This window comes from Ceratotherium simum, chromosome 10, assembly GCF_057802395.1.
Source record: "Ceratotherium simum simum isolate JZ-2026a chromosome 10, ASM5780239v1, whole genome shotgun sequence".
Taxonomy (NCBI): domain Eukaryota; kingdom Metazoa; phylum Chordata; class Mammalia; order Perissodactyla; family Rhinocerotidae; genus Ceratotherium; species Ceratotherium simum.
Window position 1 is genome coordinate 62,400,850 of NC_141909.1, and position 26,578 is coordinate 62,427,427.

General features: G+C 43.1%; 1 protein-coding gene across 1 annotated transcript in view; it reads left to right on the forward strand.

Annotated features, from left to right (window-relative positions):
• Positions 1-26,578, forward strand: part of FAM124A (family with sequence similarity 124 member A) — a 107,281-nt gene that overhangs the window by 24,479 nt on the left and 56,224 nt on the right. Inside the window, exon 3 of the mRNA XM_004433677.3 lies at positions 4,361-5,094. Coding sequence (XP_004433734.3) covers positions 4,361-5,094 — 734 coding nt within the window. The remainder of the gene's footprint in view (positions 1-4,360; positions 5,095-26,578) is intronic.

Here is a 26,578-nt window from a genome sequence, read left to right on the forward strand (position 1 = left end):
TCAGGATCTTCACGGACTGCCTGACCGCTCCGACAACTCCTTTTCCCGAACACTCTTTCTGCAACACGTGTCCTTGTTCCCCCTCATAGAAATCATCTGTAATTTTCTCAAGTCAATTTCTTTATCCCCAAATTGTTCAAAGCCTTTCTGCCCCTTTCCATTTGTATTGAGCATTCATTAACATTTAGCAAAGTCACATGTCTCTACTGTTGGGCGATCAAGGCACCATGGAAAAGTGAAATATTCATTTTAGGTGGTTGTGGTATCTTCTCCTCCCTTTACTGGAATTACTGACGGGCAGAAGATTTCACTGGTTTGCATTTTCACTGCTTTTGTTCCTACTGCACTTCTGCTGATAGTGGTGCTGATGTTCAATGAATCAGAAAGTAGCCAGGTGAGCAAAAAGAGCCAGCAAAGAAAAGGACCAGAATAATCCATGAATTCTGTTTGTTTTTTAAGCCATCGTCATGGATTTTCACAGATTGAAATCAATATGAGGGTACACACTTACGAGATAACTGCATACAAGCAAGAATGTGGTCTAAAGGTAACTGGCCCATCCTTAAATTCAGCCCATCACCTCAGCAACGCGCAGGTCCATTGCCAACAAGACACCCCTCTTGGAAGTCATCCGGGCATCTCAGGACAACATGGCTGAAGTGGAACTCCTTATCTTTCCCCACAAACCTGCCCTTCTTCCTCTATTTCCTATCTCAGTTAAGCGTCAGCATCAGACCAGCTTCTCAGGCCAGAAACATCAAGGTACACTCCTTTCCTGCTTCTCCTGCTCTCCGCCCCCAGGCCTGTGGGCTCCAAGCCTGTCACTTGTGCCTCCTAAATAGCCTGTGAATCTATGCCTCTTCTGTATACCCACTCACTCTGCCTACATCTGTAAGTATTGCAGTGTAGCAACCATCCCCAAACAATGGCTTAAAACAACAGTCATTTATTATTTCCCATGTGTCTTGGGTCAGCTGCTCTAGACTGGGCTCAGCTGGGTGGCTCTTACCATGTATCTTTGGATATGTGAGGTTGGCTGATGTAGGCTGGGCTCAGCTAGGGTGGTTCTGCTCCACGTATCTCTCATCCTCCTTTCTGGCACCAGTGGGCTAGCCCAAGCGCGTTCTTCCAGTGGAAGTGCCAGAAGCACAAGAAGGCAAGCCAACACACATGTCACTGTTGAGTCTTTCAGTTGACAAAGCTAGGCAGATGGTCTAATCCAAAGTCAAAGGGTGGGGAAATGCACTTCACCCATTTAGTGGGAGGAACTACAAAGTCACATGGCAGAGAGCAAGGAGACAGGGCAGAATAAAGAACTGGGGCCAATAATGCAATCTCCTACACTGCCAAGTCCTTGTTATCTCTTGTCTAGTCTCTGCACTCATCTTCCAACTTCTTGCTTTGCCTATAATCAACTTCCCCCTGACTTGATCCCAACACTCTTTATTGAAACATTCCACAAGGTACAAACTTCCTTGTATAAAGTAATTGTCATGGGGATGTAATGATGACTATAATTAATAATACCTTATTACATATTTGAAAGATGCTAAGAGAGTATATCTTAAAAGTCCTCATCACAAGAAAAAGAATTTTTTAACTATATGTGGTGACATGTTAACTAGACTTGTATTGTGGTCATTTCATATTATATACAAATATTGAATCATTATGTTGTACATCTGAAACTAATACAATGTTATATGTCAATTATACCTCAATTAAAAAATCATGCCTATGTAATGAAGCCTCCATTAAAACCCAAAAGGATGGTGCTCAGAGAGCTTTGGGGAGAGTGTCACTCTTTGAGAGGGCATGGAAACTCTGCATCCCTTTCCCCATGCATCTCTTCCATCTGGCTGTTCCTGAGTTATATTCTTTTATAATAAACCAGTAATCCAGTAAGAAGAAGAAGAAACAAAAAAAACAACAACTTTCCATTGCCCCTTATCACTACCAAATTGAGCTGAGGCCCTGTACAACTTGGCTCTAATCCATTTTTCCTGCTGCATCTGTTGCCATGTTTCAGAATTACTCACCACCCCCTTCCAAATGTGCTTGTTTTTTGTACAGTTCTGAGCCTTCATAAACAGTCTTCCCTCTTCCTGCAGTGATCTTGCCCACACTTGAGGTTTTTATAAGTAGGATGTCATTTACCTTCAAGACCCAGTTCACATGGAGCCTCCTCCAGAAAGCCTTCTCAGAAGCCCTCTAGAAAAAAAGTTGCCCCTTCCTTTGTCATGTGGTAGTAAATTGGAATAGCATACTGCTCATATTTAACTCACACAAGTTTGGGAATATATGCCCAGCCAGAGGGAGAGAGGAAGAGAGGGAGTTTAAATAATTCCACCCACCATTCTGCTCTGTGATTATGGGAGTACTGAGACTTGACTTGGCTGTTACCTTAGTCATTCTTAGGTTCCGGAAGCCTCTTGAGCTCCCAGAAGCCTGTTGTCAAGTAAAAGGCACAGCCTGCTGAGTGGGGGGTCTAGTGTTTAATGACACAAGACTATTCTTTTATAACACAAACCATGCAGCAAGGCTGTTATTTCATCTGGTGTTCAACCAAAGGAACATCTATCTGGCTGTGTTGTTGCAAGTCAGTATCTTCAGCACTATATTGGGAATTTAAGGGACTCCCAGTGGTAATATTATCTATAGGTAATTTTTACCTCATGGTGACTTCAGAATCTAATCCTTGCCTAAGATGCTACTCTATTGTATTTCCTAGAGGCAGATATCAGATTGAATTTTAATTTTTCATGTCTGTGTTTCCCAGCTAAATCATGAAGTTCTCATTTGTAGCTTCCAGTTCTTTAGAGGGCTACTGCCTATGGTTGTACAGGTCCTGCACTGCACAACTCTAAGGGAGCACTATTGATGCCAGAGTCTATGTAAACAGACTCAGATAGTCCTCTGGTACCAGCTTCATTGTTCCCCAATGCCTGGTATATACTGATTGCTCAAAAAAAGTATGAACGAGTAAATGAGATAGAAGGCAACAATAAACTGACTAACTATTCCCAAGTGAGATATCTAACAGAGTTGGGATCAAAATTCAGACAGGTTTTGATCCAACAAAATTAAAACCATGTTATTATAGGAGCATATGATGAAATGTACCTGTAAGCCCACTTGGGACGTCTTATTTGCCTATAACAAAAAAATTACCTTTCATCCTGTGAACTGATCGAGGCTATGGTTCCTAAAAGCACATCACAATTCTCAAACGTATTGACCGCATGATTGCCCTATGCCAACACCCTAGTGATCATGGTGAGGCATTGTGTATGAAGGCAGGTCTGGATTCTAGATGAACTTAGCCCCCCAAGTCACAGTATACTTAAAGATTTCTTGATTTCCCTTGGATGAGTCATAAAACTTATGTGAATGTAAATAAAGCCATCTTTTAAAAGAAGTAGCCTTTTATCAGGTTATCTGATGAAATATGCTGAATATTTCTGAGTTAGAAATATGCCAGCGTGGCCAGGAAACTGTTCACCCCATGGGAAAGTGCTGCCAAGTTAAACAGTCAACTTCACACTTGGAATTCTGTGCTTCCAGATGTTCTGCCAGAGGACATAGGGAGGGTAACTCACCAATTCAGGATGTGTGGGCCTCTGGGTGGACGTGGTCTGGGGAGAGGCCCAAAAGGCAGCATTATGCAGGCAGTAGTGGTCTCCCCATGCGTCCCCCACCCCTAATCACAGTCCCAGTAAGCCCGACAGCAAGAACGCTGTGCCCAGGGTTGTTCTTCCCTGTGTTTCCAGCAACAAGATGATCACAACCAGGCCCCCACTCTGACCATCGGGACACTGTTGGCCTCCAGCCAGAGCTTGAGCTGTCAATTAGAGGAAGTGTGTAGCACAGGGCACAAAGAAAGGATTCCATAAATGTTTGTTAAATGAATGAACAAAATAAACCAGTGAAATAAGCAAACAAGAGGTGTGCAGTGGTATAGGGTACATTCATGGTGTGAGGCACTGCAATTACTTCAGGAAATACTAAATAGTGTACACTTAATGCTACAGCATCTTCTCTGATGGGCCCATTTTCCCTTCCAGATCAATGGGGACTTGGCTTTCTGTTGTCTAGTGGAAATTACACTCAACCTGAGGAAGTACAGCACCAAGGTTTTCCCGACACTGCCCAACTTGGGAACCATTCCTAGCAATAGTTCTTTAGTTTCTGGCTGCTACAGTGCTGCAACAGGAGTTCTGCACGTGAACTTGGGCTCAGAAAATCATAACAATCATGGAGTCAGTTCAGTTAGAATTTAGCTTCTCTTCCTGCCCAGACCTTGCATGTCATTAGGGGACACCTTAATGAAATAGCCACAATTTTGTGTGTGTTTTCCCAGGTGAGCTTTCCTTGGAGGAGGCGCAGGACCCTTTCCTGGTTAGCATCCACATCATCGCAGACCCAGGGGAGTCCCAGCCCCTGCAGGAGGCCATCGACAAGGTCTTGGCTTGGATCCACCCCGACCTCCAGCTGTTCAGGGTCTCTGAAAGGAGGGCGTCCCGGCGGCGGAGGAAGCCGCCCAAGGTGGCACAGCCGGCGCTGGCGGTGGTTCTCTTCCTGCAGGAGGAGTACGGCGAGGAGCAGATCCTGCAGCTGCACCGCACGCTGCAGCGGCCGCCCTGGCGCCACCACCACACGGAGCGCGTGCCCGGCAGGTTCCTGCCCTACCTGCCCTGCAGCCAGGACTTCTTCACGCTGGCCCCCGGGACCCCGCTGTGGGCCATCCGGCCCGTGCACTACGGCAGGGAAATCGTGCGCTTCACCATCTACTGTCGCCACGACAACTACGCCGACATCCTCAAGTTCTACGAGCTGATCCTCAGGCGGAGCCCCAGCCAGAGGAAAACGGACTTCTGCATCTTCCCCATTTTTTCCAATCTGGATGTGGACATCCAGTTCTCCCTGAAAAGACTGCCCTGTGACCAGACCCCGGTCCCCACCGACTCCTCGGTGCTGGAGTTCCGAGTCAAGGACATCGGCCAGCTCGTGCCTCTCTTGCCAAACCCCTGCAGCCCCATCAGTGAGGGGCGCTGGCAGACGGAGGACCACGACGGGAACAAGATCCTTCTGCAGGTACCTTGGGGGAAGTCTGTCTGTCTGTGTCTGTCTGTTGGGGGCAATAGAGAAACAAGTTGGTTGGCTCTGCCAGAAACCCTGGTTAGTACCTGTGACAGAGCAATGACTTAAGAAAAAGGAGGGATCGCTGACCCTCTGCCTAGCTCTTAGACCAAGTCAAGGTGTCTATACTCTACTAAACATAAGAGGAGGTATGGAGGGCTCTTTCCATTGGTTCTTTTCACTTTACTGCCATGGCCACGTGCCTCAGGTGAGCAACTGCCAGTTCCTCCAGGTGCCTCTTCACCCCGCTGTGTCTGAGCATCCACTGAAGGCTCCGGGCTCCTGGCAATTTCAGAGGAGCTTATATCCCCAGGAACTTGTTATTAAAGATCCCTGAGTCTACTCCCTCACACTTAAGGAGTTTTTACCGATGTATTCTTCACTTCCCCAAAGGAACTGAGGGAAAACCCATCTATGAACATTGTCAAGTATGTTGACATTCAGTAGAGAAGATGTCTGTTCTCTTCTTCCCTCTGGTTCCACCCCACCTTCTATCCTTCCACCCTTCTACTGCTGGCCAGTAAGTTAAAGTTCAGTTATCACTTGAAAAATGATTTTCTCATAAACGTTTTAAGGAGTAAGTGATGCCTTTGGAGCTCTGGTTTCATTAAGTGTGGGGAGGAGCGAGCGAATACATTTAAGGAAATAGATGCAGCAGACTGCCCTGTTCCTTCCGTTCGTTAACGCCTTCCCTCAGTTACCAGACTTCTCCTCTCATCCTTCCAGTGATTGTCCAACACTCTTTAAAGGTCATTAATTAGACTCTAGAATTCAAAATTGAGCATATAGGTTTAGGAATGTCCTACACTTGGCCCTACCTGATAGCTTTCTAAACCCAGGCTTTCTGGAATTAATGAGTGATTCAGTTCCAGGCCTATAGGACTTTATTTTTCTGAAAAGCCCCTGCCTCTGTCGTCTCAGTTTTCAGGTGTGGCTGCCTGAAAGGAGCAAGTGGATAGCGAATTAGGGGACATTGTCTTGAAAGCTGCTGATCATAGTTACTTGAATCACAGTAAAGTTTCCATAAATCACAGTAAAGTATCCATAAAGTTTCATAGTTTTTGTTGTTTTTGGCATTAAATGTCAGAACTGTAATCCACATACCACAAAATGAAGTGAGAATTTGGCACAGATCAGATAACTGGTTAAAAATACAGCCAGGCCACATTGCTGAAGACAGAAAGGTCACCTTTAGATATTTACTGTTTATAGAAACTAGATAATTTCAGATTTCCATTCGAACTATGCAGATAAGAAACTAAATAATATTGCTTTATTATTCAGTGAACTGAATGCTACCTAGCATTTGCTTTTTAATCCCTTTTGAAATGTGAGAAAAATTTTCTTCTGTTTTTGAAGACTGCCAATTCTTTATGCAAAACATGATGCAGTTGCCTAAGTAAAAGTTAATGAAAGGATGTTGTTTGTACTAAAAGACCAAAATGAATGTGATTGTTTCTGAAGGGACTGCTTCCTTTTTGCTGTAATTAGAATATTTTTTTCTCTTGATCACTATAATAATGTAAATGAAAGAATAAAGTATGAAAACTTGGCCTGGACTCTGCTCAAAGGAACCATTGAAAGAATATTTCAAAGAAGATCCACACATTTAAATGGTTATAAAATCTGTACAGGTGCAGGCTTTTGAAGTTAGACCATCAAAGTGTGAAAAGAGTAATAAAAAAGATTTGTATCTTGGCTCTCACGAATGCAGGCCTTTGTTCAAAATAGTAATATGTTGAGGAGTTAAATTAGTGTGGGTAGAAATGACTAATAGCCCCCTCGTAATTCTTGATTATGGTCGTCTGAACAGGTTACTGTTACTGCCTCACTACAGAAAGCAGCCTTCTGGTCTATCCTGAGATAGACCTGCCCAACTCCTTAAGTTACTTTTAAAAGTAAAAATTTATGTTTCAGTCTTTAGCAAAATTAATATATTTAGGTCATGGGGGCAGGGGCGCAGTTGAGACAGCACCTTTTTATCCACATTCTCCTTAGCAGTATATGTTTTCCAAGTTCCATTTTTAACTGTAATTTTTAATATAAATGCTTTTGTTCAGGTGGGTGGAGTTATACACTGAAGAAAATCTTGGTTGGGTAGTTTTCGGTTGCTTTATTTTTTTTTCTTTTTTTGTTAACGAAGAGTGGCCCTGAGCTAACACCTGTTGCCAATCTTCTTCTTTTTGCTTGAGGAAGCCCTAAGCCAACATCTGTGCCCATTTTCATCTATTTGTATATGGGTCACCACCACAGCATGGCTTGATGAGTGGTGTAGGTCCACGCCTGGGATCCAAACCCGCAAACCTGGGCCACCGAAGTGGAGCATACTGAACTTAACCACTATGCCACTGGGCTGGCTCCTTCAACTGCTTTCTTAAAATATAGATTGCATTTTATTTTCTCATCCTGCCCCATTGACTTAACATTCCATATTTCAGAAACCTCCTCCTCCCATTTAATTCTTCTGGAGGAGAAAAGCTGAGAGGTTTTTTTCTGGGAGCTACTGAGCCTCTTATCAGAATTTGGAAATGTTTTTCACTAAGATCTGATAAGATGGAAAGAAAGCTTTCCTCCTGTAACTCACCCCTTCTCCTTTCTTGGCATTGCTTGGTTCAGGGGGAAAGGCAGGGAGGTGGGTGGGTGGGGAGTCTCTAGCATCAGAAGTTGCCTGAGATCCCTCTGGAAAATGTGTCTTAGAAATTTGCGTTAATGCTTGATAGTACTAAACTGCAGCTTTCTGGGGTCAAGGCCTATGTTTTATGAATCTTGCCACATCTCCTAGAGCTAAACTAACATTGTACTTTGAACATGAAAGGTACTCTTTATGTGTTTTTCTTTTTATTGAAGAATAACATACATGCAGAAAAGTACACGTCATAAATATGCAGCTCAGTGAATTTTCACAGATTGAGCATCTGTGTAAGCTGCACACGGATGAAGAAACAGAACAGAGACAGAAACAGAAGAGAAGGCCTCTCCTCCCCTGCTCCTGGAACTCCCTTCCCTTAAATGAACATATTAATTACTCTCTGTTGCACAAAAGGGGGGAAGAAGTACCTAGTCAAAAAAGTTAGGAATATGGCTATGTTATCTTTTTTTTTTTTTGTATTTATAAGTAGATCTTACATTTTTTAAAAAAAGATTTAAGATGGCTGGTAAAGATATATACTACACAAGAAGATTAATAAAAATAATTACATACTGAAGGGACTTGAAGGAGAGGAAAAATATTGATAGGAAAGTAAGATAAACCAGGTGTGACATCCAAAATGCATGTCATTTTCTATATACTGTCTAGCTGTGCTGTTCAATTGGTAAACAGTAGCCACATGTGGCCATTTAAATTTAAAATTTAAGTTAAATAAAATTAAAAATTCAGTTCCTCTGTCACACTAGATACCTTCAAGCGCTCAGTCGCCACATGTGGTAGTGGCTGCCATATTGGACAGCACAGATACAGAAAATTTTCACCATCACAGAAAGTTCTGTTGGCCAGCATTCTTCTAGAAATAGGCCCCAAATTGACTTTGAGTTCTCCAGCAGCAAAAACAAAATGGAAAATCATCAATGATATGATGTAGAGTCCGTGAGGTAAAAATAAACCATGCTTTAGATGCACAAATATTTCTGGTTCTGAGTCCTGGGAACACTGTCCCCCCACATTCTCATGTAATGGTATCAACAACCCACCCTCATCTGTACCTCTAGAATAAGCGCACCAGGGTCTCACAAGGCTCTTCATTATACAGAGCCTGCAGTGTGGGCCAGGGTGCCAGCCAAGCATAGTGTAGAAGAGCCGCTGCACAGAGGGAGGCTGGGCAAAACAAGGTGGTCCCCGCCTGCAGCTCCTGGGGGCTCGGTTTAATCCCAGAGGGAGGGATACACCTTCAGATAGCTCCCAAAATTTGTTTCTCTCAGCCAAGTTCTTGGTAGATAGTGACGGTGAGCTTGTCTTTTTTATTCCAGTCAAGTGTGTGGAGTAACCTGTTCCTTGTAGCTGGTAAAGGACAGAGTCATATGTACTGTGACTCAGCCAAGCTGGGTTGTGTGTTGACATCTTGTACAGAGCTCTGAGGAGCCTGACAAGGACGCAGGCCTGAAGGGAAGGCCACCTGCCTCCCTTGGAGGCCTGCTACGGGAGCACCATGGGCAGGGCCAAAGCTCTCCTTAAGAAGTGATTTGGGGTCTGCCCAGACAAAAGCACAATTGAAGACATTCCACAAAGAGAATGTGGCTGCAATTTTAGGCTGGAAGATGTTGAAAGCAGGTTGCTCTGTGTCTTCACAGTAGCAAGGTAATTTGACAGTGGTCAAGTCTTTGGACGACTTCTTCCGTAGAGGATGGTCACCAGCTGTTCTTTGCATCCTCATAGGGCAGAAGAGGAAATTAGCTTAAACAAGAGGTTTTAAGTAAGATTTACAAGGCAAGAAATCCTGACATGAAGAATTGTTAGCGATTGGAAGAGTTGCCGGGCTAAGGCTCTGGGATTGTCTTCACTGGAGAGCTTTTAAGATTTCATTCAGATCAGCTGGTTTACTTGTCTTTCTACAGCGAGGAGATTGACTAGACAATCAATCCTGGAATACCGGAGACATTGGCGCTCTGAGGCCAGGGAGACGGATGCTGATGAGGATGCAATTGCGGGACTGAGTGGGCTCCAGAGACTTTAAAAAAAAATTTTAATTGTGGTAAAATACACATAATAAAATTTACCATCTTAACCATTTTAAGTATGCAGTTCAGTGGCATTAAATACATTCACATTATTGTGCAGCCATCATCACCATCCATGTCCGGAACTCTTTTCATCTTGCAAAAATGAAGCTCTGTCCCCATTAAACACTAACTCCTCATTCTCCCCTCCCCCAACCCCTGGCAACCACCATTCTACTTCCTGTCTCTATGACTTTCACTCCTCTGGGTACCTCATATGAGTGGAATCATACAATATTTGACTTTTCATGACTGGCTTATTTCCCTTAGCATAATGCCCTCAGGGTTCATCCATGTTGTAGCATGTGTCAGAATTTCCTGCCTTTTTAAAGCTGAATAATATTCTGTTATGAACATGCCACATTTTGTTTATCCATGCATCCGTTGATGGACACTTGAGTTGCTTCTACCTTTGGGCTATTGTGAATAATGCTGCTGTGGACATGGGTGTACAAATATCTCTTTGGGTCTCTGCTTTTCCTTCTTTTGGCTATTTACCCAGAAGTAAATTGTGGGTCATATGGTAATTCCGTGTTTCATTTTTTGAGGATAGGAACCGCCGTACTGTTTTCCATGGCAGCTGCACCATTTTACATTTCCACCAGCAATGTACAAGGGTGAGACTTATTTTCTAAGAATGCAGAGGGGCCGGCCTGGTGGTGTAGTGGTTAAGTTCATGCACTTCACCTCAGCAGCCCAAGGTTCATGGGTTTGGATCCCAGGTGTGGACCTACACACCACTCATCAAGCCATGCTGTGGTGGTGTCCCACCTACAAAATAGAGAAAGATTAGCACAGATATTAGCTCAGCAACAATCTTCCTCAAGCAAAAAGAGGAAGATTGGCAGCAGATGTTGGCTCAGGGCCAATCTTCCTTGCCAATAAAAAAAAAAAAAAGAATGCAGAGAAAGGCCTGCTCTTTGTTTGTGAGGTACAGGGCATTGTTTTCTGCAGTTGGAGGTACGGAGGTGACAGTGGTTGGAAAGAATAGAACAAACACTGAAGTGAGGCTTTTCCTTTATGCTTCACCCTACGCACTCCAGATCTAGACTCACGGCAGAAGTTCTTAACCTGCCATCCTTGGATCCCAAGCACAGTTTGTGTGCATGCGTTTATGTGCATTATCATAAAAGGTGCATCAGATCATGTCTCTTTCAAGATTAAGTCTCTCCCGATGCTTTCCCATGACGCTTGCAATCCCTTCCAGATCTTCACCAAGGCCTAAGGCTTTACATCAGCTGGTCGCTGCTTACCTCTCTGGCTTTATCTCCTCACTCTGTCCCCTCTTACTCCTTCTATGCCTTCCACATTGGCCTGCTGTCTGTTCCTCAGATGCAGCGAGCTCATTCCTGCCTCAGGACCTTTGAACCTACTATTCTGTCTGCCTGGAATGATCTCCTCCAAGATCTTCACATGGCAGCTTCCTTCTCATCATTCAAGTTTTGGAGACACCTTCCCTGCCTGCTCCACCTGAAGAAGCTCCCTTTCCCTGACCCCAGCACTCTCTATTACTTCATTTCATTTTTCTTTTTACACATTTATCACTATCTAAAATTATTTTGTATATTTTTCTGTTTACTTGTATATTATCTTTCTCTATTACTAGATTGTTGAATGAATGAATGAATTTGATTTGGCGGAAGAGGGCCAAGAGCCATCATTGGAATCTCAAAGGGGTTCATGATCCCTGTATAGCCTCTCATGTCCGGGTTATGACCCCACATTGAGGGAAGAACCTTTAGCACACATTTATTGAACAACGCCTCTGTGCCAGCCCCTCACCTTCTTCTCAGTAGCTCACAGCCCAGTAGAGGCAGCAGACATGCAAACCAAGAAATCCAGCGAAGTGTTCCAGGTGCTGTGATTTAAAAAACTCATATAGGGCAGTGTGCGGCACAGACCTTGGAGTCAGAGGTATTTGGGTGGAATCCCGACTCTTCTACTTACTAGTTGAGTGACCCTGGGAATGTGACATTACGTTGCTGAAACTCTGTTTCCCAATCTGAAAATTTAGGATAATATTTCTTACCTTGCAGAGTTACTCAGACATTGAGAAAGAATGTCTTTGAAGTACCCCTCGGTCATCACCCAATGAACAATGAAGAGTAGCTGTTATTACACAGGGTGGATTGCTTGATGCTGACCAGGGGTGGGGAAGATGGCCACGAAAGGCTTCTTAGAAGAACTAATGCCTGAACTGAGCTGAGCTGAGCTGAGGGTGGGTGTGGGTCCAGGGGAGCTCCAGGGCAGCGAAAGGCACAAAGGCCTGGGCAGGGCTGCCGGGCCGGGGCAGTGGGCAGGGCTCCGAGCTGCCATCCTGAGGCAGGGAGGTGTCTGGTGAGAAACCACCTCAAGAAAAGGGCAAACCATTCTTCACTTGCTTAGGGCAAAAACACCAGAGTTGTTCTGCGGCCTCCTTTTTCAGGAGACCTCATTGGCTCCATCTCCAGAATACATGCGGCATCGAACTACTTCTCGCCACTGCCACGGCCACCGCCAGCTCAGTCAGGAGCCTCCTGACCAGTCGCCTTATTTCCGCCCTCACCTCCCTACAGTCAGTTCTCCACCGGACAGTTAGAGGGTCCTTTTAAAACCTGTCAGACCGTGTGACTCCTCTGCCCAGAACCCTGGGGGCCGCCCATCCCCCCAGGTGGAGTGAAAGCCAGGTTCCTCACAGTGGCCGATGGGGCCCAGAGTTACCTCCCTGTTCTACTCTCCTCACCTCTGCTCCCCTCACTCGGCCCCGGCCACCCTGGCCTCATTGTTGACCCTTCAGAACACCCTGTTCCCGCTCTGTCCCCTCTGCCTGGAGCACCCCCACAGCTGGCCACATGGCTCCCTCACCCCCTTGAGGTCCCTGCTAGTGTCCCCTCAGTGGCGAGGCCTCGCCTGGCCACTCTGGGAAGAACACCCTCCCTCCCCCGTTCTCTCACGCGCGGACACACCAGCAGCCGTCCTCCCTGCCCTGCTTGCTTTTCCTCCACAGCACCGTCACCTTTTATCATGCTGTGTATGGACTCCATTATAGGCTTGTCTGTCTCCCCACTAGAACACAAGCACCTCCAGGGCAGGGACTTCATCTGTCTTGCCCACTGCTGGATCCCTGGTGCCTCTGACAGTGTCGGCACATGTTGGGCACTCAGTGTTTGAATGAATAAAGAAGGAAAGAAGGAAAGACAGACAGAAGGGGAGAGAGGTGGGAGACTTTGGGCTGTTGCAGGCATGCCCTCTAGAGGCAGATGGAGCAGTGGAAAGCCTCGGCATGGTGGTTAGGAGGCCGTTGGGGACAGGGGACCTAGGAGGATGAGGACCCAGAGGAGGAGAAGGGGACAGGAGGCGCCTGGAGGGAGGAATCCTTGGGCCATGGTGTCTGCTAGCTGACTGCGAGCGGGACTCTAGCCACTGAACGCAGGGCAGAGAGCAAAGAGGAAGTGTGGGTGGCCTCTCAAGGCCTCTCCCTGCCCTCACACCCGGCTGGATGCCCTCCGGGCCAGCTTCTCTACTCTTCCATGCACAGAACAGTGGCCATGCTGATGGGAGCCCTTTCCTCTCCATCCAGCCATGGGAGAGGCCCTCTTCTCCTAGGGGAGGCTCCAAGGGTCAGAGGAGGCTCAGCCAGTGTCTCTGAGGCCAGAACACACACACGACAGTGGTCCACCCTCCAGGCTTGGTGCCTCTGCTTCTAGAAACAGGGACAGACCGTCTCCAGTTGATCAGCTTCTTTCCTGGGTAAGAGCTTGTGCAGGGAAGAATTGACCCAAGAAACAATAATGGTGTGATACCACATATTCATTGCTTGCTTAGTAGGTGCCACGCTCTGGGCTAAGTGTACTCTAATACCTTACTTAACCCTCTCGCACTTCCAGCAGCCGGGGACCATTCGTATACCCCCAACAGATGCACACCCTGGACTGAGGTCAAGTAACGGCCTCTCATTCTTACCAACAGAAGATGGGGCCGGGGAACGGACTTAGGCACATTTGACTCTCGAACTCACGCTGGCTGTGCTGCTCCCTGTCCTTTTCCAAGGAACCCAGTAGGGGCCTGGGTGTTCCTTCTACTAGTGCTTCTCAGACTTCAGCAGGCATGAAAATCAATTTCCTGGGGCTGCCTCCAGAGACTTTGATCCAGGAGGTGCAGGGTGGGGCCTGAGATCCTGAATCTCTAACCAGCTCCCAGGTGCTGCTACCCATGTTTGATTACCACTGCCTGGGGCTTGTTCACTTTTTAAAGTATATTATAATTGTACCTAGTAGCAGGCTCGGGACAGAACATCAAGAGTACAAGTCGCTATATCGTGGTGATCATTTTGCAATATATACATATATTGAATCATTATGTGGAACACCTAAAACTAATATAATGTTGTATGTCAATTATATATCAATTTAAAAAAGTGTACACATTGCAAGAGGAGTCTGGAGGGTGAGCAGAGCTTCCTAAAACTGTTTTTATCCTGTTTGCGGTCCCAAGCTTGATGTCCGACGCACAGCAGCTACTCAGCAGATAGCTTGTCCCTCCTTCCCCTGGTCTCTGGTGTTCTCAGGGCAGGGGTGCAGTGGCCCAGGGGGCAGGACATCCACACGTGGAGGCAGGAAGACACCAGATGAACAGGAGACCATTTGGCACACGAGCTTGCCACACCTGCCCAGAGTTTGTGGCTCCCAGTCCAGACTCTGAAGAAAATCACGTTTCCAGTCAACCGCATTGCCTGCACTGGGTTATTTTATCTGTGCAGATTATTCAGGGTGGTTGAAAGCCGCCCCCAGAAAATCATTTCCCAGAGCATCGTCTGGGTTTGATATTCCTGCAGAATGTATAAGTGACATCATAGCTCTTTCAGGCCTGGAAGGAAGAGTAATTTTCTTTCAGGGAAAAAAAAGGAGCAGCGGCGAACTATGATTACAGGCCTTGGCAGGACTCGGAATCAGATCTTTGAGGCAGAGGAAGGGAAAGGAGGAATTTTAAGCGATGTTTTCTTTCCCCCTTGGCCTGCCTGTCTCCCTTAGCTTATTTAGCTTGGAATGTCCGAGGCTCTGCTTCCGAAGGGGTCGGGTTTGGTGATTGATCTGGAAGGAAGTGCTGCTGTTTCTGCGTGTGGCACGTGGCTCCCAGCAGGCAGGGCCTGTCCCCTGCAGGCCAGCCGTGTTGATGCCTGTGGGTAAGCTGCAGCAGAAATGGACAGTCCAGCACTTTGGGGAGCTGTTCGAGTCAGCAAACACTTTGAATATCTCCTCTCAGCCAGACATGGTACTGGAGATGGACGAAGATGAACAAGCGAGTCCCTGTGCTCCAAGTTCACAGCTGCTCCAGACCATGGAGTATGACGTGTGCCACCCATGGTACAGCAAAGTGGGGTGCAGTGGGTGTCCTCCAGAGGGGTGCCTCCCTCCAGGGCCAGGGAAACAGGAAGACTATGGCAGATGTCTTCTGGGAGCCAGCAGTTAGGAGTTTGGGCTCTAGATCCCACAGATCTAGACTAAATCCTGTTGGCCTGGTGACCTGACAGCTCTGTCCGGTTGGCCTAACCTTAAAACACCAGGCCAAAAAACCTACTTTAATTTCCAGTGAATTTTCTTTCTATGTTAATATATTTTTTGTTAGCTTCCAATTAGCCGTCCTTTGATGTTTTCATATTTTTATTATATTTTTATTAGAAAGTAGTAAAACCAAATTACCCAACATTTTTTGGAAATTAGAGAATTTTTTTAAAAATCGCTGTGTTACTACTACCATAACAGCATTTTGGTACATTTTCTTCTGGGTTGTTTTGTTTTTTTGTTTGTTTTTGTCATGTAAGCTGTATATGTCAGTTTTCTTTAAAAAAAATTTTTTTTTCACTTTTTCTTTCTCACCTGTCCCAAAAAATGTAAGAAAAGAGCCTTTTGCTAAAGGGCTTCAGACCTGTTGGTTAGTTTTCTCTTTCCCTCTACCAACCTTCCACCCACCCAAATGGAAGGTCAAACATTACTTTGACTTAAAGGAACTTTCCACCTGATTCTTGGCTTCATGCTGGGAGAACGAGCCCCTGAACCCTCTGGAACATTATGCTAATGGAATCTCTGTCTCCCTCTATGTACTCAGATACAGCTTAGCCACCCAAAAAGTCTAGGTTCCACCAGTTTGGATTTTTGTCACCTCAAAGGAGTTACTTTCTTCCCAAGGTGCTCTGGAAGGGGACTGTGTGAGGGTCCAGTTAATATGTACCAATGTAACTGTCACAGTGCCTGCTGACAGCAGGCTCTCAGTGAACACCTGCTTTTAAAAAATAGCCCCACATTGTGAGCATCAACCAGCCTCAGAAATTTAGAGCCACCCACCCAGGACACGGGGGAAGGGAAAGGCCCCTGGACCCACTATAGCCCCTGCTATAGTCACTGGTAGCCAGAAAGTCTACAGGCCCTCAGTCAGGAGCCCTAACCTTTCCCACTGAGTGACCTCTGGCTGTGACTTCTCCCTTTTCATGTGGACCAAGGGTGGGAAGGATAAACAGTGGGCTCTGAAGGGAGGCAGGAAGGAGTGAAGGGCCTCAGTCATGGAGAGGACAAGTAGCAGTGGGAGGCAGAGCATGGACAACCTCCAGGCTTGGCCCACAGGGTGCTCTATGCATCTGCTGCTGAAAATTGAAGTTGGTCTTTGTGCCACAATGCCAGCCCTGCTCCCAGGATATCAAGTGTGACTCTAGATTAGGCAGAGAACACTTTCTCTGTGTGCATTCTGCAGCACAGGAAGGAAGCAGCCGAGTTTGACAGTCCTGCTCTGCCCCAAAGGACCTAAATGGTCTCAGCCTCTTTGCCCACCTCCCTGCCCCCTGGACCTCACTGCATCCCTGAGGATGCCTCTTCTCTAGTCCTGGCCTGCCGAATACAAGAGCATCACACATCCCCTGGCTGACGAGTGACCACGATTAACAAGTGATGAAGCAACATCTCCATGGTGTCTCATGGTAGGGCTCTCACTTGGCCAGGTGACTCTTCTAAATGATCCTCAAGCTTGATGACTTGTAAGTAGGGGGGAACCTGGTTAGAACAAGCATAACATTCCACCTGGACATGCAAATATCTCCAATCCACCTTGGGAAGGAAGCAAGTCAACAGTATCCCCCATTTCACTTCTACTTATTGAGAATGGTATAATACTGTTTAGTTTTATTTTTTATTTCTTCAACACTTCTTTTTTTTTTTTTTGTGAGGAAGATCAGCCCTGAGCTAACATCCATGCTAATCCTCCTCTTTTTGCTGAGGAAGACCGGCTCTGAGCTAACATCTATTGCCAATCCTCCTCCTTTTTTTTTTTTTCTCCCAAAGCCCCAGTAGATAGTTGTATGTCATAGTTGCACATCCTTCCAGTTGCTGTATGTGGGACGCGACCTCAGCATGGCCGGAGAAGTGGTGCATCGGCGCGCACCCGGATCTGAACCCGGGCAGCCAATAGCGGAGCGTGCGCACTTAACCTCTAAGCCACGGGGCCGGCCCCTCTTCAACACTTCTTAATGTCTGTGTTTGGCATTTATAAATTATAAACTATCTTACTTCTAAAAATATTTTAAATAAACATATATGTTGCAGGCTAGTTGTCCTGATTAAGAGATCAGAAAGTGGATAGAAAAGGGCAGAGAGAAGGGAATTGAGGATTTTTTTTGTTGTTGTTGTTTATTGCAGTAACATTGGTTTATAACATTGTAAAAATTTCAGGTGTACTTCACTGTACTTCTATTTCTGCATGGACTACATCATGTTCACCACCAAAATACTAATTACAACCCATCACCACACACATGTACCGAATTATCCCTTTCACCCTCCTCCCTCCCCCCTTCCCCTCTGGTAACCACCAATCCAATCTCTGTCCCTATGTATTTGTTTATTGTTGTTATTATCTACTACTTAATGAAGGAAATCATACGGTATTTGACCTTCTCCCTCTGACTTATTTCACTTTGCATTATACCCTCAATGTCCATCCATGTTGTCACAAATGGCTGGATTTCATCGTTTCTTATGGCTGAGTAGTATTCCATTGTGTATATATACCACAGCTTCTTTATCCATTCGTCCCTTGATGGGCACTTAGGTTGCTTCCAAGTCTTGGCTATTGTGAATAAGGCTGCAATGAACACAGGGGTGCATGTACCTTTGCAAATTGGTGTTTTCAAGTTCTTTGGATAAATACCCAACAGTGGAATAGCTGGATCATATGGTAGTTCTATCATTGATTTTTTGAGGAATCTCCATACTGTTTTCCATAGTGGCTGCACCAGTTTGCACTCCCACCAGCAGTGTATGAGAGTTCCCTTCTCTCCACATCCTCTCCAACACATGTTGTTTCCTGTCTTGTTAATTATAGCCATTCTGATGGGCATGAGGTGATATCTCATTGTAGTTTTTATTTGCATTTCCCTGATAGTTAATGATTTTTGAACATCTTTTCATGTGTCTGTTGGCCATCTGTATATCTTCTTTGGAGAAATGTCTGTTCAGGTCTTTTGCCCATTTTTTAATTGGGTTGGTAGTTTTTTTGTTGTTGAGATGCATGAGTTCTTTATATATTTTGGAGATTAAGCCCTTATCAGATGTATGGTTTGCAAATATCTTCTCCCAATTGTTAGGTTGTCTTTTCATTTTGTTGATGGTTTCCTTTGCTGTGCAGAAGCTTTTTAGTTTGATGTAGTCCCATTTGTTTATTTTTTCTATTGTTTCTCTTGCCCGGTCAGATGTGGTGTTTGAAAAGATGTTGCTAAGACCGATGTCGAAGAGCGTACTGCCTATGTTTTCTTCTAGAACTTTCACAGTTTCAGGTCTTACATTCAAGTCTTTAATCCATTTGGAGTTAATTTTTGTGTATGGTGTAAGGTAAGGATCTACTTTCATTTTTTTGCATATGGCTATCCAGTTTTCCCAACACCATTTGTTGAAGGGACTTTCTTTTCCCCATCGCATGTTCTTGGCTCCTTTGTCAAAGATTAGCTGTCCATAGATGTGTGGGTTTATTTCTGGGCTTTCGATTCTATTCCATTGATCTGTGTGTCTGTTTTTGTGCCAGTACCATGCTGTTTTGGTTACTATAGCTTTGTAGTATATTTTGAAATCAGGGAGTGTGATACCTCCAGCTTTGTTCTTTTTTCTCAGGATTCGTTTAGCTATTCGGGGTCTTTTGTTGTTCCATATAAATTTTAGAATTCTTTGTTCTATTTCTGTGAAAAATGTTGTTGGAACTTTGATAGGGATTGCATTGAATCTATAGATGGCTTTAGGAAGTATGGACATCTTAACTATGTTAATTCTTCCAATCCAAGAGCACGGAATATCTTTCCATTTCTTTGTGTCTTCTTCAATTTCTTTCAGAAATGTTTTATAGTTTTCGACTTGTACAGATCTTTCACCTCTTTGGTTAAGTTTATTCCTAGGTATTTAATTCTTTTTGTTGCAATTGTAAATGGGATGGTATTCTTAATTTCTCTTTCTGCTACTTCGTTGTTAGTGTACAGAAATGCAACTGATTTTTGTATGTTGATTTTGTATCCTGCAACTTTAGCATATTCGTTTATTACTTCTAAAAGTTTTCTGGTGGATTCTTTAGGGTTTTCTATATATAAAATCATGTCATCTGCAAATAGTGACAGTTTCACTTCTTCCTTTCCAATTTGGATCCATTTTATTTCTTTCTCTTGCCTGATTGCTGTGGCTAGGACTTCCAATACTATGTTAAATAGGAGTGGTGACAGTGGGCATCCTTGTCTGGTTCCTGTTCTTAGAGGGATAGCTTTCAGTTTTTCACCATTGAGGATGATATTAGCTGTGGGTTTCTCATATATGGTCTTTATTATGTTGAGGTACTTTCCTTCTATACCCATTTTATTCAGAGTTTTTATCATAAATGGATGCTGGATCTTGTCAAATGCTTTCTCTGCATCTATTGAGATGATCATGTGATTTTTGTTCTTCATTTTATTAATGTGGTGTATTACGTTGATTGATTTGCGAATGTTGAACCATCCCTGCATACCTGGAATAAATCCCACTTGATCATGGTGCATAATCTTTTTAACGTATTGTTGTATGCGATTTGCTAGTATTTTGTTGAGGATTTTCACATCGATGTTCATCAGTGATATTGGCCTGTAATTTTCTTTTTTTGTGTTGTCCTTGTCTGGTTTTGGTATCAGGGTAATGTCAGCTTCGTAGAATGAGTTAGGAGCTTCCCCCTCCTCAATTTTTTGGAAGAGTTTGAGAAGGATAGGTATTAAGTCTTCTTTGAATGTTTGGTAGAATTCACCAGGGAAGCCGTCTGGTCCTGGACTTTTATTTTTGGGGAGGTTTTTGATTACTGTTTCGATCTCCTTACTGGTGATTGGTCTATTCAAATTCTCTACTTCTTCTTGATCCAGTTTTGGAAGGTTGTATGATTCTAAGAATTTATCCATTTCTTCCAGATTGTCGAATTGGTTGGCATATAGTTTTTCATAGTATTCTCTTATAATCTTTTGTATTTCTGAGGTGTCTGTTATAACCTCTCCTCTTTCATTTCTGATTTTACTTATTTGTGCCTTCTCTCTTTTTTTCTTGGTGAGTCTAGCTAAAGGTTTATCTATTTTGTTGATCTTTTCAAAGAACCAGCTCTTGGTTTTATTAATTTTTTCTATTGTTTTTTTGGTCTCCATTTCATTTATTTCTGCTCTGATTTTTATTATTTCCCTTCTTCTACTGATTTTGGGCTTTGTTTGTTCTTCTTTTTCCAGTTCCTTTAGGTGCATTGTTAGATTGTTTATTTGAGATTTTTCTTGTTTGTTGAGATAGGCCTGTATTGCTATAAACTTCTCTCTTAGAACCGCTTTTGCTGTATCCCATAAATTCTGGCATGTCGTATTTTCATTTTCATTTGTCTCCAGGTATTTTTTGATTTCTTCTTTGATTTCTTCGTTAACCCAGTCGTTGTTCAGTAGCATTTTGTTTAATCTCCATGTATTTGTGGCTTTTCTGATTTTCTTCCTATAGTTGATTTCTAGTTTCATACCGTTGTGGTCAGAAAAGATGCTTGGTATTATTTCAATCTTCTTAAATTTATGGAGACTTGTTTTGTGGCCTAATATGTGATCACTCCTGGAGAATGTTCCATGTGCATTTGAAAAGAACGTGTATTCTTCGGTTTTTGGATGGAATGCTCTGTATATATCTACTAGGTCCATCTGTTCTAGTGTGTCATTTAAGGCCAATGTTTCCTTATTGATCTTCTGTTTGGATGATCTATCTGTTGGTGTAAGTGGAGTGTTAAAGTCCCCTACTATTATTGTGTTACTGTCTATTTCTGTTTTTATGTCTGTTAATAATTGCTTTGTATATTTAGGTGCACCTACATTGGGTGCGTAGATATTTACAAGTGTTATATCCTCTTGTTGGATTGTTCCCTTGATCATTATGTAATGCCCTTCTTTGTCTCTTTTTACAGTTTTGGTTTTAAAGTCTATTTTGTCTGATATGAGTACTGCTACCCCAGCTTTCTTTTCATTGCCATTTGTGTGGAGTATCTTTTTCCATCCCTTCACTTTCAGTTTGTGAGTGTCTTTAGGTCTGAAGTGTGTCTCTTGTATGCAGCATATATATGGGTCTTGATTTTTTATCCAGTCAGCCACCCTATGCCTTTTAATTGGAGCATTTAGTCCATTGACGTTTAAAGTAGCTATTGATAAGTATGTACTTACTGCCATTTTTTAACTTTTTTTTTTCCCCCTCAGTGTTTTAGTAGTCCTTCTCTGTTCCTTACTTCTTCTATACAGAATTGATGGTCACTTTAGTTTGACCTCTGTCTGAAAGCTGTGCTCTTTAACTCCCCTCCTCCCTCCTTTTATGTTTTTTATATCATATCTAACCTCTTTTTTGTGCATTTGTATCCATTACGTTCTAATCGTGGAAATAGATAATTTTTCCTATTTGTGGTCTTCTCTTTTCCCCTTAAATCAGTCCCTTTAACATTTCTTGTAACACTGGTTTCTTGGTGACAAACTCCTTTAATTTTTGCTTATCTGGGAAAATTTTGATCTCTCCTTCCATTTTGAACGATAACCTTGCTGGGTAGAGTATTCTTGGCTGTAAGTTTTTTCCTTTTAGCACTTTAAATATATCGTGCCATTCTCTTCTAGCCTGTAAGGTTTCTGCTGAGAAGTCAGCTGATAGCCTTATGGGGTTTCCTTTGTATGTAACTTGACTTTCTCTTGCGGCTTTTAGGATTCTCTCTTTATCTTTAATTCTGGACATTTTGATTATGATGTGTCTTGGTGTGAGCCTCTTTGGGTTTATCTTGTTGGGGGCTCTCTGTGCCTCCTGTACCTGGATGTCTGTTTCCTTCCTTAGGTTAGGGAAGTTTTCATCTATTATTTCTTGAAATAGATTCTCTGCCCCCTTGTCTCGCTCTTCTCCTTCCGGGACACCTATAACACGGATGTTAGTGTGCTTGATGTTGTCCCAGAGGTCCCTTAGACTGTCCTCACTCTTTTTAATTCTTTTCTCTTTTACCTGTTCACCTTGGGTAATTTCTTCTAGTCTTTCTTCCAGCTCACAGATCCGTTCTTCTGTATCCTCTACTCTGCTTTTGAGTCCCTCTAATGAATTTTTCATTTCCAGTATTGTATTCTTCATTTCTGATTGGTTCTTTTTTATATCTTCCATTTCTTTGTTGACATTATCACTGAGTTCATCTATTCTTCTCCCCAGATCAGTGAGCATCCTTAACACTCTTAGTTTGAACTCTCTGTCAGGTAGGTTGCTCATTTCTGTTTCACTTAGTTCCTTTTCTGGGGTTTTGTCCTGTTCCCTTACTTGGAATGTATTCTTTTGCCTCTTCATTTTGCCTCTTTCCCTGTGCTTGTGTCTACGTATTAGGTAGGTCAGCTACGTCTCCTGCTCTTGGATAGGTGACCTTATGTAAGTGATGGCTTAGGAGGCTTCCAGTGTGCTTCCCTCAGTCCTCAATGTTCCAGGGGTGGCCCCTATGTGGGCTACGTGTGTCCTTCTATTGTGGCCTATTAGCTCTCCCTATAGGCGCCCAGGGAGGCTGAGTTATGCTCCTGGCCAGCTGTTGTAATGCTCAGCTGCTTGTAGTTGTTGTGGGCCCTTCAGTCTCTTTATCAGGTGTAGGGAGTCCCAGCACAGTTGGCCGGCCCCTCTTCAACACTTCTTAATGTCTGTGTTTGGCATTTATAAATTATAAACTATCTTACTTCTAAAAATATTTTAAATAAACATATATGTTGCAGGCTAGTTGTCCTGATTAAGAGATCAGAAAGTGGATAGAAAAGGGCAGAGAGAAGGGAATTGAGGATTAAGTGTGAGTTTCCTGGAAGCCAAAACAGAAAGAGAAACACAGTTTTCATTGTTTGATTACAAAAAAAAATCCAGATCTGAAAATACAAACTTTTCTGGGTGCTAAATCTCCGTAGGTTCCTTTTGTAAGAATCATTCAAGGTAACGATGGATGGTTTTCCACTATGGCTTTTGGAAGAGGGAGAAATGTTTTTCGTGTGTCCATGGAAGAGGTCAAGGGTGACTGATGACTTTACCCATTGATGTAACCGTTACATAGCCATTGGTGTCTTTAGGCCAGAGCTGCTGTCCTCTTTGCTCTGGAACAAGGTTTTAATGCCCATGATTGCTATTTGTCAAAGAGTTCAGAAGAGGAAATAAATTAGAAATGGCATAGATAAAACGTTATAGCGACAGGATGGGAGCAACCACTGGGGGACCCATGAGGCACCCTCTCTCCCTGCCAGTTGTGCATCTTCCCATTCTCATAGGGTCCCTCAAAACCCAAGCCAACTCCCTCTCCTGCATCCTCAGGGACTCAATCCTCACTTCCCCAACCCCCCGCCCCCCACATGTCAGTCCCCCTGTGTCAGTGTGTCCAATGGCCCATGCTTCGAGATGTCTCTCAACTGAAACTGGATAGAGCTTTTAAATTGCATATGCCATGTTCTCTTGCAATGGCTTCCACTTATTAAACATATATCTGCATCTTTCATAGTCCAGACATTTCATATGCATCATCTTTAATCCCCAAAATCTAAGAATCATTTTTACCATTTTCATATTAGAAAAATGACCACAAGTTTGGCCTCTGAGCCGAGATTTGCATTTGTATGCCATCTCTTCCAGATACTAGCTCTATGACCCTGGGCAAGTTACTTTCCCTCTCTGTGCCTCAGTTTCTTTATCTGTCAAATGAGGATAATAAAAGTAAGTACCTCTTAGGACTGCTGTATCAGCCTGGGCTCACTCAGAGAGGCTTATGAGTGATCTAGCATAAGGACTGCACATGATTGTGGGAGCTGGCAGAGAAGGCTGTACCCCTGGTGTTAGACCTGAGATCTCCCCAGATCAGCTGGGCCAACAGTCAGGAGAAAAAGCTGATGGGAAATCAAGGAGATCAAGGGCATTCTGGAACCCTGGTCTGTCATCACCTCAACTTCATCTGATGTGGTGACCTGAAGAGAAGCTGGCACCCTTGTCATGGACCTAAAACACCCCTGCCCAGAGCTAGGAGAAGCTGAAAATGGACCTCTAGTGGGAGCTGGAGGAGCTGCAGGCCCGGGGGCAGCATCGTGCTCACAAGGTGGGACAGCATGTGCAAGCCTCCACAGTGCCTGGTGCCCTGCTCCAACCTTCAGAGCACGAAAAATGGCTGCTCCTTCATTTCCACCCCACATCCCAAGCACGTTTCTCTTGTGACCAACCTTAAACAGAATCATATGGGGAAGGAAATTCTGGGAAACATAGTTCTTGTGTTCTAGTGTAGCTGAGGTGACACAATGTAAAGCCAAGATGGTTATGGGATGAAATGAGTAAATATAGGGAAAGGATTTTTTTTTCATTTTTTTCCAGTTTTATTGAGATATAATTGACATACAACACTGTATAAGTTTAAGGTGTACAGCATAATTACTTACATAAATTGTGAAATGATTACCATAATAAGTTTAGTTAACATCTATCATCTCATATAATTACTAAAAAAAAGAAGAAAAATGCTTTTTTCCTTGTAAAGAGAACTCTTTGGACTGACTCTCTTAGCATACCATACAGCAGTATTAACTATAGTCATCATGTTGTACTTTACATACTTAGTATGTATTTATCTTATAACTGGAAGTTTGTACTTTCTAGGTCCATCTATGTTGTTGCGAATGGCAGATTTCTTTCTTTTTAATGGCTAAATAGTATTCCATTGTGTGTAAGTATATGTATATATCTACACACACACCACAATTTCTTATCCGTTCATCCATAGATAGACACTTAGGTTGTTTCCCTGTCTTGGCTATTGTAAATAACGTGGCTGTGTTCATAGGGGTGCAGATACCTCTTTGACATAGTGGTTTTGTTTCCTTCAGATAAGTACCCAGAAGTAGAGTTGCTGGATCATCTGGTAGTTCTATTTTTAATTTTTTGAGGAACCTCCATGCTGTTTTCCCTAGTGGTGCACCAATTTACATTCCCACCAACAGTGCACAGGGGTTACCTTTTCTCCACATCCGGACCAGCATTTGTTATCTCCTGTCTTTTTGATGATAGTCATTCTAACAGGCATGAGGTGATGTCTCATTGTGGTTTTGATTTGCGTTTCCCAATGATTAGTGACGCTGAGCACATTTTCATGTACCTGTTGCCCATTCATATATCTTCTTTGGAAAAATGTCTATTCAGGTCCTTTGCCCATTTTTAAATTGGATTATTTGTTTTTTTCTATTGAGTTATATGAGTTATTTATATATTTTGGATATTAACCCCTTTTCAGATATATGATTTGCAAATATTTTTTCCTATTCCTTAGGTTTTCTTTTCATTTCTTGATCACTTGTTTAGCTGTGCAGAAGTTTTTTAGTTTGATATAGTTCCACTTGTTTGCTTTTTATTTTGTTGCTTGTGCTTTAGGTGTCATATTCAAAAAATCATTAGCAAGACCCATGTCAAGGAGCGTTTTTTCTTATGTTTTCTTCTAGGAGTTTTAAGGTTTCCGGTCTTACATTTAAGTCTTTAATCCATTTCGAGTTACTTTTGTGAGTGATATAAGTCTAGTTTCATTCTTTTACATGTGAATATCCAATTTTTTAAGCACCATTTATTGAAGAAACTGTCTTTTCTCTATTGAGTATTCTTGGCTCCCTTGTCAAATATTAGTTGACTGTGTATGCATGGGTTTATTTCTGGGCTCTCAGGTGTATCCCATTGATCTATGTGTGTGTTTTTATGCCAGTACCATACTGTTTTGATTACTATAGCTTTATAACATAGCTTGAAATCAAGAAATGTGATGCTTTGTTCTTCTTTCTAAGGATTGCTTTGGATATTTGGGGTATTTTGTGGTTCTATATAAATTTTAGAACTGTATTTTCTACTTCTGTAAAAAATGCCATTGAAATCTTAATAGGGATTGCATTGAATCTATAAATGTCTTTGGGTAGTATGGACGTTTTAACAATATTAATTCTTCCAGTTCATGAACTTGGGATACCTTTCCATTTATTTGCGTCTTCTTCAATTTCTTTCATCAGTGTCTTGTAGTTTTTAGCATAGAGAACTTTCACCTCCTAGGTTAAATTTGTTACTAAGTATTTTATTGTTTTTGATGCTATTGTAAATGGAATTAATTTCATTATTTCTTTCTCAGATAATTTGTTGTTAGTATATGTAAATACTATTGATTTTTGTATGTTAATTTTGTATCCTGCAACTTCACT